The 15,013-nt window shown below is 48.8% G+C and overlaps 1 protein-coding gene across 4 annotated transcripts in view; it reads left to right on the top strand.

The window, feature by feature from the left end:
• LRRC7 (leucine rich repeat containing 7) overlaps window positions 1–15,013 on the top strand; it is a gene marked incomplete at its 3' end in the record, with an annotated part of 76,559 nt that overhangs the window by 32,563 nt on the left and 28,983 nt on the right. For all 4 annotated transcript variants that reach the window (XM_084266463.1, XM_084266462.1, XM_084266461.1 and 1 more), the window contains exons 9-13: window positions 312–384; window positions 5,747–5,876; window positions 6,871–6,986; window positions 13,064–13,133; window positions 14,623–14,722. In XM_084266463.1, the coding sequence (XP_084122589.1) occupies window positions 312–384; window positions 5,747–5,876; window positions 6,871–6,986; window positions 13,064–13,133; window positions 14,623–14,722 (489 nt within the window). The remainder of the gene's footprint in view (window positions 1–311; window positions 385–5,746; window positions 5,877–6,870; window positions 6,987–13,063; window positions 13,134–14,622; window positions 14,723–15,013) is intronic.

The following is a 15,013-nucleotide window of genomic DNA, read 5'->3' as shown; positions in this document are numbered from 1 at the left end:
CCTGAGGAGATGAGTAGAAATCCTACTCTTCCTGCACAAATAGGAGTCTCTTCTTTTGTTTTCACAGGTTTTTTTCAAGACCCCAGCAATACACATAATATTTCCCTTCAGCCTAGCACTCAATCAGTGCTTCCTTTTGATGAAACATATTTTCCATGGGCCCAACGTGTGTTTCTGCACTGTCCTATATACAGATGCTCTCTAAACCCTAGATCAAAGTTACTCAGTGTTGGAGCTCATTATTTGTTTAAGGATTATGGAAAGTAAGAAAGATTAATGTGCAATGTTTTCCTATTCCTTCTCTCTTGTAGGGCTGTTGAAAAGGCTCACAACTTTAAAAGTAGATGACAATCAGCTTACGATTCTGCCAAATGCAATTGGAAAGTGAGTAGAAGCCTCATGGTTTTCAACATGGAGTAAAATGTGTTCTCCCTTCTGCCTGTGAAACGCTTTTTAAAATTAGAAAATAAGATAAAGAGGGGCTGAATTAGAAAATAATATTAAAATGTGTGCCTAGCACCCATCTAATCACATTTCAATTTGGAGCAACACTGTTACTTCAGTGGGCTCCTTCTGGCCTGATAAGAAGATGGAATGTATCATGTTTTCCCAGGGAAAGAACAAGGGTATTTTTCTGTGTGAATCACTTGCTGTTTAGGTGATTAGAGCAGCAGAAGTAGAAAAAACAAGTATTTGGGGGAATACGTCTGTTTCTATAGCAACAGCCAGGACTTGATGCTGAAAAGAACCTGCTGCAAACCTCATCTGTGTGAAAATTCCTTAAAATATTGAAGCAGCAGGAATGGGAACATCACAGCAATTTCAGAGGTGTACACATCAGGATGTTAAAGCATCCTTTAAGTAATCCTGTTACAGAGAGTGCTAATGATGCCCTTTAGCTATTATTTTGTCAGGTGTTACATGATCACTGGTGCAAAATCCTGTGCTGTGCTGCTGTGCATCCTGAGCTTAGTGCTCAGGGAAACCTGCAGTGTGTTCTGTAATTCAAGGTGTCCGTACGCCCAGCTCCAGGTATGGAAGTGGGTGATTATATTGTTTCACACTGTCACATACACACAACATGCCTCTAACACTGATATTTCTGTTAGAGGCCTCTTCCTCTGCCCGTTTTCTATCTGAAATGCTGCATAAACTGATATTTGGAGGGGGAAAAAAACTATCAGAGAATGTGGTGTCTGCAGCCTCGTACAGCTCTAGCCCTGGTGTTTTCATCACCCTCCTTGCACCAGCAGCAACACTCATGCAGAAGAAACTGAGTTCAGCATAAGTGGTAACTGTCCATTGAATCTGACCCAATATCTGAACACGTGGTGATACCATTCCTGACAGCTCTGGGAAGGGGGGCTGGGAAGGGGGGCTGGGAAGGGGCACCCACGAGCAGCGTTGTGCTCGGCGCTGCCATTCCCTCTCAGGGCAGGAGCTGCTCTCCCTTCAGCAGGTTGCAGCTCAGCAGGGTATGTCATGAGAAGGAGTTTTCTGAAGCCAGAGCTGTTCTGAGGCTTCCAAAATTAAAGCCTGGAAGGCTTCATTAAGCCTCATCCACAAATACAGTAGTGCAGTGAGGTCTCTGGAGCAGAATCATCTCTAACCTGCACAGCCAGTGATTTACTGCTCTGCACCCATTTTAGAGTCATCATTTCAGCAGTAACTTTGTTGTTGGTATATCAGTCAGAGAAAAAAGGTCCAAATTTGTGAACTATCACAGCTGTGGCAGCAGAACTCAGGTTTGGCTTGCCATGCCCTAATTCTTGCAGGATCTTTAGATTTATGTGATCATCATGAGTATTAACGAAGGGGAAATCTTGAAGACTGTGTAGCAACCCATTTTGAGAGCAAAAGCTCCTAAGGCTCAAAGCTGGCCTGGACAGAGTGCAAAAAGGTTCTTACAGTGTCCAGTGTTATCTGCAGGGCCAATGGGATCCTGAAGATCCTGATGATGGGGTGCATCAAAAGGAGCATGGCCAGCAGGTGACAGGAGGGGATCCTCCCCCTCTGCTCTGCCCTGCTCAGGCCCCACTGGAGTGTTGTGTCCAGTGCTGGGCTCCCTGGGATCAAACAGCCAGGGATCTCCTGGAGAGAGTCCAGAGGAGGGACAGAGATGCTGAAGGGCCTGGAGCATCTCCTCTGGGAGGAAAGGCTGAGGGAGCTGGGGCTGTTCAGCCTGCAGAGAAGAAGCCTGAGAGGGGATCTGATCAGTGTTTATCAATAGCTGGAGGGTGGGACACAGGGGCCATGGGCAGCCTCTGCTCAGTGTCTGTGGGGACAGGACAAGGGGCGATGGGCTCAAGCTGGAGCACAGGGAGTTCCCCCCCCCAATGTGGGGAAGAACTTCTTCCCAGTGAGGGTGAGGGAGCCCTGGGACAGGCTGCCCAGGGGGTGTGGAGTCTCCTTCTCTGGAGAGATTCCAGCCCCGTCTGGACACTGCCCTGTGTGCCCTGTCCTGGGGACCCTACTTGGGCAGGGGCTTGGACCCCAGGGGCTCTGGGGATCCCTCCCAACCCTTTAGATCCTGTGACTCTGTCATCTCTAACAACGTTTGGGGGTCAGTTTGTCAAACCTGTCCTGAAGGTGCTTTCTTATTTATTGCACTGCTCAAACTGAGGCGGAAGCCCTCGTTGGTTTTTGGCCCACTATCCATTCAGTATTGTTCGTCAGGGAGCCCTAATTAGCTGTTTGAAGCTGCGTACCACTGCTCTAAACAAGCTCCATGCAGTAGGCTGTTCACCTCATTGTATCACGGTGTTTCCAGTGACTGGTGGGGCTTTTATAACAAAGTACTTCCATATAATGAGGACGGCGACTCCCACATCAGAATGAACTTCCTTTCTCTGACTCATCCCTTTGGATGGTTTCCTACTGGGTCTCTCTCTCTCCCAGATGATCATCGTAGTACCCGCTGCAGAGTGTGTTATTGTCAGGCAAAGATTAGCAGTGTGGGGGAGGGAGCTCTCCCTCCAGGGACCGATGCATGATGAGACACCCAGCACTTGGACGCTGTTGGAGGTGATGTTGCTAATAGTGAGCTGCCACCCTCGTTTTTGGCATTTAGAGTTCCACCCTGCAAGGTGCTGTGTGCAGCAGAGCCAGCTCATAAAGCATTCCTCATGAAGTCGGTGGATTCACCTTTATTAAGCACCAAATTGGAGCCAGAGACTGGAGAAGTTCTCTGTAGGACCTGGGCGAGCGCCCGTGCTCCCACGTTGTGGGTAGGAGGGTGACACAGGGAAGTCGTGACCCATATGTAGGTGCTGTAGTCAGTGTATCGTGTTAGGTGAGTTGTACATACCTGTTGGACAGAACCAGGTGCTGCAAAGGGAAACACAAACTGAGTTTCCTGGGTCTGCAGAACTCCTTTAGTCAGGTGTTGCACCAACAGTGGGTGTAGCTGACTGCCAGGGCTTCAGCTGCCTCGGCAGGTAGTGGGGTGCTGTGGCTGTATGGAATGGGGCCAAGAGGGATCAGGACTGCTCTTCCAGTCGTGGCAGTCATCCTTCTCCTAATCAGCCTGAAAAAATTCCTGATGTGCCTCAGGACACGGGCTGGGATCTGCCTCGTTCCAGTGGGTGCCAAACTGAACAGCAGGTCCACGTCGCGTTTTTTTTCTGCCTTTCTTTAAACCTGTCAAGAATGATCTGGATTTAGCCCCAGAAGACAGTGAGGTTAATGATGTTTCAGCTAAATTAGCATCGTCGGGATTATAGCTGTTGTTGTCAACTTGCTTTCATCATCCACGATCCAGGATGAATGAAAAATCACTTTCTGAAGAGCGTGTGGGTTTTTAACCATGGTAGTTACAGACATTTAATATGGTTTCACACTGATTTTGTTGGCTTTATTGTGGCCATCTTCATTTGTCTGCCAGGGATGGCACCAGGAAGGAAAGAAGCTGAGGATGTCTGTGCCAGACAACACCTTTCAATCAAATCTTGTTGTCTGATAATGTTGCTCTTCACCATCAGGGAGACTCCCACAGTTAGTGTTCAGGGTACCAGCTATCCTGATCTCTGCTGCACACAGTGAGTCTCAGTTACCTTTGTTCTCAAGCAATTCTGGTCGTGGTATCACCAGCAGAAGGCAGGTGGTGTGCCTCTTGCAGTTGAGCAAGCTTTCCAGCTGGACTTTGCTGTCAGGCACACATTAGGTATGAAGGACTGGGGTTTTGCCTTTACTGAAACTGGTTCTTATGTTTGAAATAAATTGTGGTGGATCCAAAGATTGTATCAAAGGAAATCTCTACCCAAAGCTGGCAGAGCTGCTGGGTAGATCCCACGCAGCTCTCACTAATCACTGTGACTCACTTCGGCTTTTCGGTCCCACTGAAGGGCAGCAATTAGGGGGAAGTGCTGAGAAATCCATGCTAGGAGGAGCTGTTTCTGGTTTCGTGTTTCATGAAATTTGAAGGCTGGAAGACTCTTTTTAATTAAGAAACTGGAATAAAGGTAAGTTAGACACAGAGTGGAGGTCCAGTCCTGCAGCGTGACTCACAAGTGCTAAGGAGCAAAGTTTCTAGGAGAGGTAAACTGCTTGTCATGGCCAGCAGAACATCAGGGGAAAGCCCAGCCAGTTTCTGGGCACCTGCTCCCTTCCTCAGTGGACAGGGAGATGGCAAACGTTGAGGAAGAAATAATTGCTTGCCATTTAACCTTGCTATTAATTAAGGTGCTCAGGAGAAGAAGGAAGTGCCTGTGGGGTGAGAAAGGGGCGGCAGAAGCAGGGAGAGTGGTTTGTAACGAGCCACAGGACTTGCAGGCTGAGGAGCTGGACGAGCACCACGTTCATCCAGGAGGTTTTCTATCCAGCCTGAGTTTTCAAGAGATCCAATAGGTGTTTCTCCAGAACGGTTTTTTGTGGGTGCACGTGTATGTGAATAATATTCATGCAATATACATATCTTTTTAAGTCTCTCTATATTACATGGATACTCCTGTGTGTGTTCTCTGCATTAGCAAAGGCTGAGCTGGTGATTCTCAGTCACCAAGGTAAAGCTGATGCTCTGGTTCAGTGGGCTGTGGCCAAGCTGGACCTCAGCTCTGCACAGCGGGTTCTTGCATCCTCCTCCTCGTGCATCCTCCTTCCTGGAAGGAGGAGAGGCCAGGTCTGTGTCTTCCCAGTTTGGCAGAACCCAGCAGTCTGGGAAAAGGCACACAGGGCAGAAATGGAGATGGGTTCACTTGTTTCAATGAGAGAACTTGAGCATCAGGTGACTGACTTTGGACTGGCTTTTGCTTTTATGGTCCTTGCTGTGCAGATGCCCTTGGGAGATCCCTTCTCAGCCTGCTTTCTCCACACAGGAGGGATGAGCCCCTGTACAGAAGCTGTGTCTGACTGCAGCAGGCTGAGCTCTTTGCTGAGTTTGGATGATGTGGAACAGGTTCATCTGTGCTCACTACTGATCTCTATTAGAAAAGATGTCACCACGTTGGTTGGAATGCACCCTGGAGGCAATTCCTGCTTCCCTTTCCTTCATTCCCACCCACAGCATTTCTTTACCTTCGTGGGGAAAAGAAGTGGTCTTCTTAAACCAGCTTGCTGGATAAGAGGGACCAATGGTGTCCCTAATAGTTCCTAAAATCACAGTGTTACAGACTTCTCAAGAAATTGGCAGTAAAGGTCCCTTCTTCAGTGAGTGATGTCAGTCACAGTGTGGTGCTTTAAGACTTTCAAGGGGTGAAGGTTGTTCATCTAACCCTCATGCAGCATCTAACACATGTATTTGCCATTTCAGTTTGTCTTTATTAGAAGAATTTGACTGCAGCTGTAATGAGTTGGAGTCCTTACCTTCCACCATCGGCTACCTTCACAACCTGAGGACGTTGGCTGTGGATGAGAATTTCCTGCCTGAGCTGCCCAGAGAAGTGAGAGGCTGATTTTCTTTTTATAACACAGGTTGAAATGTTCTGTGGTAGGGCCAAGGTTTCATTCCTACTTGGACAAAACATCTGCTAAACCAAGTGTGTCTGTGCCATGGGGAAGACTAAACCTTTCCTGTGTACTCAGTAGTAAAATAATAGAACAGTGAATGAGTAAAGTCATGTAAAGGCCAATGGCATCCTGGCTTGTATCAATAATAGTGTGGCCAGTAGGTCTGGGGAGGTGATTGTGCCCCTGTACTGGGCACTGGTGAGGCTGCACCTCCAGTGCTGGGTCCAGTTCTGGGCTCCTCACCATCAGAAGGACACTGAGGTTCTGGAGCAAGTGCAGAGAAGGGCAACCAGGCTGGGGAAGGGGCTGGAGGGCAAATCCTCTGAGGAGCAGCTGAGGGAGCTGGGGGTGTTGAGCCTGGAGAAGAGGAGGCTGAGGGGAGCCCTTCTCCCCACCTCCCCTGCCCTGCCAGGAGGGTGCAGAGAGGTGGGCGATGGTCTCTGCAGCCAGGGGACAGGAGATGGGCCAAGGGGCAATGGGCTCAAGCTGCCCCAGGGCAGGGTCAGCTCAGCTGGGAGGGCAAAGTTCTTCCCTGGCAGAGTTGTGGGGCTGTGGCACAGGCTGCCCAGGGAGGGGCTGAGTCCCCAGCCCTGGGGGTGTTTAACAGAGGGGAGATGAGGTGCTCAGGGAGCTGGGGCAGCACAGGACAGGGACGGTTGGACTCGATGGGCTTAAAGGGCTTTTCCAACCCTGTGATTCTGTGAAAGGTGAAAGTACCACACAGAGGAGTGGGGCAGGAACCCCAGGCATCTCCCTGCCCTTGCTGGCAGCAGGAGGGCATCATCTCCTGACATCTGAATCTGTGGTTTTGGCTTTTTGTCACTTAGAGAAAAACCCAATCTGGCCAATTCCCAACATGACAAGTCAGTGGTAGTAAAAGTTACCAAGGTAGGTGTCCTGACATCTTGGCTTTTCTCCCTCCCATAGATTGGAAGCTGCAAGAACGTGACGGTGATGTCGCTGCGCTCCAACAAGCTGGAGTTTCTTCCTGATGAAATTGGTCAGATGCAGAAGCTGAGGGTCCTAAATCTGAGCGATAACAGGTACAGATCATGTCATTCTTCTAACCCTTTGTAAGAATGGATTTTTTTAAAAATACTAAACTATTCCTTTCAGGTATTTGTAAAAATACATTTGTAAAAAATATATTTAAAAATACAAACATATATTTGGGATTATTTATTTTTAAGGGAAAAATCTTCACTTTCATTTTCAAATATTTATGCCTTGCTGTCAGTTTCACTGACATCCAAACAAAACCTTGAGTGGGGGGGCCAAGACCTGAGTCTCAGTGTGTTTTGATAGATGAAAACCTCTTTTTCTCTTCTATCTCCTGGTGCTTCCATGTGACAGTGCCATATTTGGCTCTAAGATTGCATGTAACTTCCTGATATTTAATGATTGAAAAGTTTTGGCAAGCTGGCATATAGGAACTAATGAACTGCAAGCACACTAGCGTGTCACCCTGACCCCACTGAAACCAGAAGAAGAATTTCTATTTCCTTCAGCAGAGCAAAGGTTTTGTCAGGAATAAACAGGCTGTTCTGTTCTCACACACACGGAACGGGGAGCGTAGGATGCACCTTTCCTGATGCCTGGCCTGGAGGTATCAGAAAAGATGGACTTTTCCTTCAAATTTATGTGTATGTGAGTCCCAAGAACATGTGAATTTCCAGAAGAGCCACTGCTGTGCAGGTTTGCTCAGCGGTGCCCCAGATGGGGTGTGAATACCAGTTTGTTTCCAGTAGCTGTTCTGCACATGCAGCACGAGTCAGAGGGAGGATGGTTGGGATAGGTGAACTTAGAGGCCTTTTCCAGCCTTAGTGGTGCTGTGATTCTGGGACTTCCCCTGCCTGTGACTGGCTTACTGGGAGCAGCTTCACTGTGGGAGTTGAGGTTGGCCATGAAATATAAACCCCCTGGGACAGAGTTGTGTAAAATGATTTCCTTGATTCTGTTAGATGGTTTTCCACACTGCAATTGGGTGTCATAAAATGCATTACCTGCAGACCAGAATGCAAAGTTAAACTTAACCCTGGTTTGTGTTGGAACTGTCCAAGTCCCAGAAGCGAACTGTGGGTCTCTGGGTGGTGGGTGTCAGGCTCTGGTGCTTTCCCAGGGACAGGGATGATGGTCATCCCAGGGAGGGATGACTCCCATCGCTGTGTCACCATGCCAGGCTGTGTTGGTGCTTTTGTCCTTACAGCTCGAGTCTGAAACTGCATCTCAGGCTGCACTTTGAACTCCCTGGGGCTGGGGTGGAATGTGGCAGTTGCTGTGACAGAATCACAGACTTGGAGCTGGACTTGATGATCCTTATGGGTCCCTTTCAACTCAGTAAATTCTATGATTCCATGACTCCCAGACTGGTGGGGCTGGCAGGGACCTCTGGAGACCCCCCCAGAGCAGGGGCCCCTCAAGCTGGCTGCACAGGACAGTGCCCAGGGTCATGGGGTTGGAATGTCTCCAGAGATGGAGACTCCCCAACCTCCCTGGGCAGCCTGTTCCTTCCCACTCCCTCCTCAGTGCTGGCTGGGGGCCCTGCCTCTGCCCTTAGGCTTGCTCGGGGCTCACTGGACAAGTCACTGAGCTGATTTATCTCACTGAAAATGGAAGAAGCTGCTGTTGTTCTTGTGCTGTTTGCTTTATGACACTCCTCACAGTCTGTTTGCTCACAGTGGAGCTTGGCAAACACCAAAACAGGTGTGAGAACAGGAGAACAGGACCTTTGCCTGTCAGGGTGGGAAACTCTTTCCCCAAGTCACCCTGAAGAACCACAGAGCGAGCTGAGAGCATTGAAGATGCAGTGGGAGAGCAGACTCTAGATTAGGAGAGATACAGACTCAGACCACAGACCTTCAGCCTTTAAGCCTGGCTGAACTGCTTCATGGGCTTTTCTTGAGGGGGTTGAGGAGTAAATTTTTCCAGCTCTGTTGATCTCCCTTCCAGCTGAGGTTAGATGCTGAGGGTCAGTGCTGCCCTGCTGAGACCCATGATGATGTTTTTGGTGTGGAACTTCCCACCTAAAGGAAATAAAAAAGTTTTGACTTTTTGGCACCAAAGAGCTTGGACAAAGTTCAGATCACATCTTCCCATTGAATTTATTTCATTTATACTCTCCTGTTTTCCCATTTCCCTGTCCATGTGAACATTGAGGCAGTGTCTGCTCTTTGAATCAGTCCACATGTATGTGTTGGGAAGGAGCGTGTCTGGGCTCTGTTGCTGCTGGGATCCTCTCCATGTTACCACAGCAGCTTTACCCCTCCACTCCTCCTGCTTCAGAGATGACAGAGAAGGCACACCAGCTCTTTTCCTTGATGCCCCTTCGACCCATTGGAAGAAGAGATGCAGACAGGCAAGCAGAGCCATGTGCTTCACCCAGTGGTGATGATCCCCTGGGTCCTGGGATGTGGGCTGGCCTCTTCCCTCTCAGCTGTTATGGACCTGCTGAGGCCTCTGTGGGTCTGCAGCTAAGGCAGCCCCGCTCTCACCAAGCTGCTCATGCAGCTTTGTGGCCATGAAGGCTCCAACTGCTGCACAAATCTGAAAAGCAGCTGTCACTTCTTTTGTTGTATGACAGATGGGGACTGACTGTGATGGGATATGATCTCAAACTCCTTCAGAACTTATCTGGTCAATCCTCTATGACTTTCTCCTCCTGACACCAAAGAGGATTCCACATCCATTCTGGCAGATGTCTGGTTTCCTAAGCTATTTTCCTTGCAGAGAGAACAGGCTCTGTCATCGTGACTGGCAACCCATGCTGGTGGTCAGGGGTCTATAGTTTTACAAAGGGAGCCAGATTTCACCTTCTGTCTTCCAACTGTGACTGCAAATGCCTCTCTCATCACTGCCTTCATCCCACTGACATTCTCTGCTAACAGCTGAGCTGCTCAAGTGTTTATTGAGGAATGCCCTTTTGCCACCAAACGAGTTTGTCCTGGAGATGTTCCTCATGGCATGGGGATGCACCCTGGCTCAGGGCACACCGAGCACAGTGATACTGGTGGCCTTGGACTTGCCTTGCCCGAGTGCCTGGAAACCTTGCAGTCCCCTCTCTGAATGGTCACGCACATGTGGAGTAATGGACAACTGTGATGTAAAGAGGACAGGAGGTGGTCTCCCTCTTTGCATTATCTGGAGTTTGTCTGGGTGTGAGTGTCAGAAATGTGTTGGGCTGTTTGGTCTGAAGTGGACTGGGTGTCTCTTGGGAAGGTGGCAGACCCGACATGACCTCTCTGCCACTCAGGCTAAGGGGCATCTGAAATTGCTGGGAGATGACACATTTTGATCAAAGGTGGGTGAGTGTTTGGAGCCCCTCCAGTGTGTTTTTCATACTATGGTTTCAGCTGCTACAAGCTTTCACTCTTGTTCCATGCCTTCTGAAGGGCCTCCTTCACCGCTGTAAGATGGACCTTGCTGATCTTATTTGGCCAGAACCTGGTTTAGTTCTGGGACTTTCATCAGATACCCGTGTTAGAGTTCCATTGTAGCCAGGTATTAGACTCCAGCTTTCTTTCCCATGCAATATACTTCTCATCTCCATAGTTGGGAGTCCTCTCTCCTTCTATCTTTATAGTTCCCAACCTTTCCAACCCTGTTTCAGGCTCTTCAACCCTGGGAAGTGCCATATTCCACTGTCTCTACTCAGTAAAAGGCAAAGATGGGTTGAGTCCTGACTTGTGAAGAGATTGGAGTCTAATGAGGGCTGGTGTGTGTCTACCCAGAGCTTAAGTGGCTTTTCACTCTGCAGTCAGGAAAGGTTGGATTCCCGATACTGCAGCTCCCTGGAGATTCATCCTTGCCTTTGCCAGACACAATGCTGCCTCCAGTGCTTCAAGAACCCTTTGCTAAAGTAGTTGTGCAGTTACTACTTGCATGAGAGGTATTGAGACCTTTTTGGGGTAGCTGCTTGGACTCAGTCCCTGTTAAGAGCACACATGGGATTCATTCAAAGAAAGATGTCTTACCAGTAGCCGGTGTTCTTCACAATGTGTAGTCCACATATACATTTGTCTTCCATCTGCTTCTCCTCTCTCCTCAGAGTCCTTCCAGGTCTGAGTCCTGTGATTGAGAGGTAGAATTGTTAGAATGTACATTTGGGCTACACTTCTCAAAGAGCATCGGTTACTGGTAAGTAACCTTTCTTTCAGTTTTAGATTGTTCTTAAAGAAGAGCTGAAAGAATCATCACCCTTTTTGTATTTGCACTGCTGCTGCTTCTGCCCTGGGGTCAGCACTCGGTTCCTGCTCTGAATCGTGCCCACAGGAGTTAGATGGAAAAGGTCCTGAGGTTACATGAACCATTAAATGAAAGCAAGACTTTTCCCTGACATAGATAAGTCATTTGTAGTATAAGGTATGGAACCACAGAACGTGTAAGGTTGGCAGGGACCTTCAGAGCCCATCTAATCCCACCCCTGCAGTGAGCAGGGACATCTTCATTAAAGCAGGTTGCTCAGAGCCCCATCAAGCCTGGCCTGGAATGTCTCCAGGGATGGGGCCACCCTCACCTCTCTGGGCAACCCATGCCAGTGATCCACCACCCTCAGAGGGAAGAACTTTCTCCTAACACCCAACCTAAATCTCCCCTTTTCTAGTTTAAACCATCACCCCTCGTCCTATCGCTCCATGCCCTCGGGAACAGCTTCCTGCAGGCACTTTTCAGGGGCTATAAGGTTCCCCCAGAGCCTTCTCTTCTCCAGGCTGAACCATCCCAGCTCTCTCAGCCTGGCTTCACAGGAGAGCTGCTCCAGCCCTTGGATCATGTTTGTGGCCTCCTCTGGTCAACAGGTCCATGTCCTCCTTGTGCTGAGGCCTCCAGAGCTGGACACAGTGGTACAGAATACACAGGTATTCTCATTACAGTCACACTCTTCCAGAGAGAAATGTGCCTCAGCCCCCCCAGAGCAGGGAGGCTTCCCAGTGGTACCCCTGCTGGGCAGGCACAGCCCTCCTGGAAGCAGGGGCAGACTGTGGCTGGAGGATGCCCACAGGAGCAGTGTTGGTCACTGGCTGGGAGAAGGATCCTCCTGACAGTGCCATGCAGGTGGAGGACTGGCCAGCAGGCTGCCTGGCTGTGTGTGGGGGGAAGGTGCCTTTCCAGGCCTTTCCTTCTGCTGGGCGGGATGGCGTGGCCGACGGTCTCAGAACAGGGGGATTGTTAAATCATGACAGCTTCTGCCTTTGTAGGCAGTCCTCTGGTGGGCCTGTTTCTCCCTGCTGTCCTCCAGCTCCTCGCCCTGCTCTGACACAGAGCTGGGGGGCTATCAGGGGGTGTTTGGGACAGAGCTGAGGGGGGTATCAGGGTGTGTTTGGGACAGAGCTGGGGGCTATCAGGGTGTGTTTGGGACAGAGCTGGGGGAGGTATCAGGGTGTGTTTGGGACAGAGCTGGGGGGGTATCAGGGTGTGTTTGGGACAGAGCTGGGGGGGTATCAGGGTGTGTTTGGGACAGAGCTGGGGGCTATCAGGATGGGGTTTGGTCAGCCCTCTCGTGTAGTACCAGCTCATAAGTCAAGCCAGTATGTCCAGGATTAGTTGGTGGGAAGAACACAAAAGGAGTCCCCACAAGTATCTAGTCACCACCTCCCCACTCCCCCACTCTGATCACTTTTAGGACATGTGTTTACATGTGCAATTAAAATGCTGATTTTTTTACTGTCCCATTTGATTTCCTCATTCAGGTTTGCTGTTAAGAAATAGATTATTTTCCTCTTTTTCCCTAACATTTCCACAGAAGTGAACTCTCAGTAATCTTACAGTATGTCTGTTCCAAACCTGAAATGCCAAATAAAAGAGTTTGTTAGCTGTGCTGAAAGCTCTTGGGGCTTTCCTGGTTTTTCTGATTTCAGTGTAAGATGCTCTAACTCTGGTTACATCCTGGCCAAGGCAGAGTGTTGATACTCCTTTGTACCTCTAGGGTGTGATGTCAGTAGATTGAGAGCTGTCTCTCTTATTGTGCAATATAAAATATTATATTTTAGTAAAAAGTGGGAGAAAATAAAGATCTGGAATGACAGCAGTGTCGGTGTGATCAGGAGAAAGGTGCTGCACACAAAGCCTTAGAAGAAACTGTCATGGAAACAGAGGATTCATGGTGTTCCAATGTTACCCTTTCCAGGTTGAAGAACTTACCATTCACTTTTACCAAACTTAAGGAGCTGGCAGCTCTGTGGCTCTCAGACAACCAGGTAATGGCTTTTAATGTTCATATTGTCCTTGGTAAGGTGCTGGGGTCTTAGCAAGGGCCTAAATGAAACCTGGCATTGAACACGTGGTTACAGCAGGATTTTAGCAGTGGCTGCTCCCAGCCCTGCTTTGTGCTTTGATGCTGAGGTGTATAGATCCTCCTGGCTGTCGTTTATTAACTCAGAAAGATCACCTCTGCAGGACTTCTTACTTGCACTTCCCTAAGCTTCTGTGTCCTTCCAAAAGTAGCAAATAAAGGCCCAAAGTGTCAATAGAAATGTAAATAGAAATTCAGGAGGTAAGACTTTGCCACCAAGCTGGTTATTAGTTGTCCCATCCTTTGCTCCATCCATGCCCTGGTTTTGCCATCTTCCTTTTCCCTTTCCTCTCTGTGCTTCCAGTTCTGAGTATTTTAAACTCCACTGAAGTCAGTGGGAGTTTAAACACGTACAAGATACACAGGGACTCACAGTTTGTTGTGGAGAAAACGCTCCTTTAAGTTCCTTTGAAGTTTAGTATGGTCTTGTTTGTTCCAGGGGGGTTGGGTCACTAGGGCATGTTCTTTAGGATTCTGTTTTAAAGCTGATTGTGTCACAGGAATGCTGAGAAGTGTAACAGTTCCACAGCCTCTGAGTGCAGAATAAGTCTCAATCATTTCCAGGATCAGTGGACAGCACAATTTTGCATTTCCCATAATCTAACCCTAAATGGAGAAGATCTCAGCTTGCAGAACCTTGGCAATGTTCAACATACCTCATGGGTCTTAATAATCCCAGTGAATTCTCCTAGTCTCACCTGTCTCACTTTGCAGTAACACCCAGGGTCAGATACCTCTTTAACTGAGGCTGATGAGGATAATTCAATTATCCTACTGGAAATCAATCCATCCCTTTATCTGTATGAAGAAGCCACAGGGCGCCGTGTTCTGCAGCTGCCTGTGTGCAGCCCAGCCCCAGAATGTGCACTTCCCTCTAAACACACAATATATTTCTCAGCATTTTGATATTTCCATGGTATAGGCTCATTTCTGCTGGGGGCACTATGACAGTCACTGCTCAGTGCTACCTCAGGGCAAAGCAGTGATAAAAAAATAATCAACTGAAGTAACACAGCAACAGCATCTAAGTATTCAGAGTAAATTTAAATTCTCCAGTATCTTGGACCAGGTTTGCCCTCAGAATTACTCCTCCTTAGCTAAGAGCAGTTTTAGCTGTGTAGTTGTGGCTCTGCTGATCCTGGAGCTCCCTCACTGGCTCGAGGCAAGGTGCAGTCAGTGCTTCTGGTATTTAGGGTTCTCCTCTTGATCCTGGTAGGGATTATGGGATGTACAGGAGTGGGAGAGGAGGCATTTCCACCAGCCCATGGAGAAGCTGATTTTCCTAGGGAATTTTAGTTACTCTTGCATTTCCTGTCTGTGAAAGGCTAAACTGAGGTCTGGGTTTGCAGAGGTGCTGTGAGCTAACAGCGCTGTGTGCTGCCTTTCCCCTGCAGTCCAAGGCGCTCATCCCGCTGCAGACGGAGGCGCACCCCGAAACAAAGCAGAGGGTGCTGACTAACTACATGTTTCCCCAGCAGCCCCGCAGCGATGAAGGTAAAACACCATCAGCAGTTCCTACAGAGGCAGGAATGGGGCTTGAAAAGCAGAGGGAGGGAGAGGAAGGGGTTTCAGTCATGGTTCTGTGCACGTGGCTCTTGCGATACGACATGTGAAGCCTGTGGGAGGGGGGGGGGTGGTATCCTGTCACACAGGAAGGAGTGCTGTTCACAAACCCATTCTTCTCAGGCATTTACATTTCCTTCAACCCCTTTTTCTGTCCAGCAGAATGGCTCTGTACAAACCATTTGAACCTGGGAGCAGGCTGTGCATGGACAGAAATCCCAG

This window comes from Gallinula chloropus (assembly GCF_964237585.1).
Source record: "Gallinula chloropus genome assembly, chromosome: 6".
Classification (NCBI taxonomy): Eukaryota; Metazoa; Chordata; class Aves; order Gruiformes; family Rallidae; genus Gallinula; species Gallinula chloropus.
Note: the sequence above shows the minus strand (reverse complement) of the source record. Positions and strands in the feature narration are given on the sequence as shown.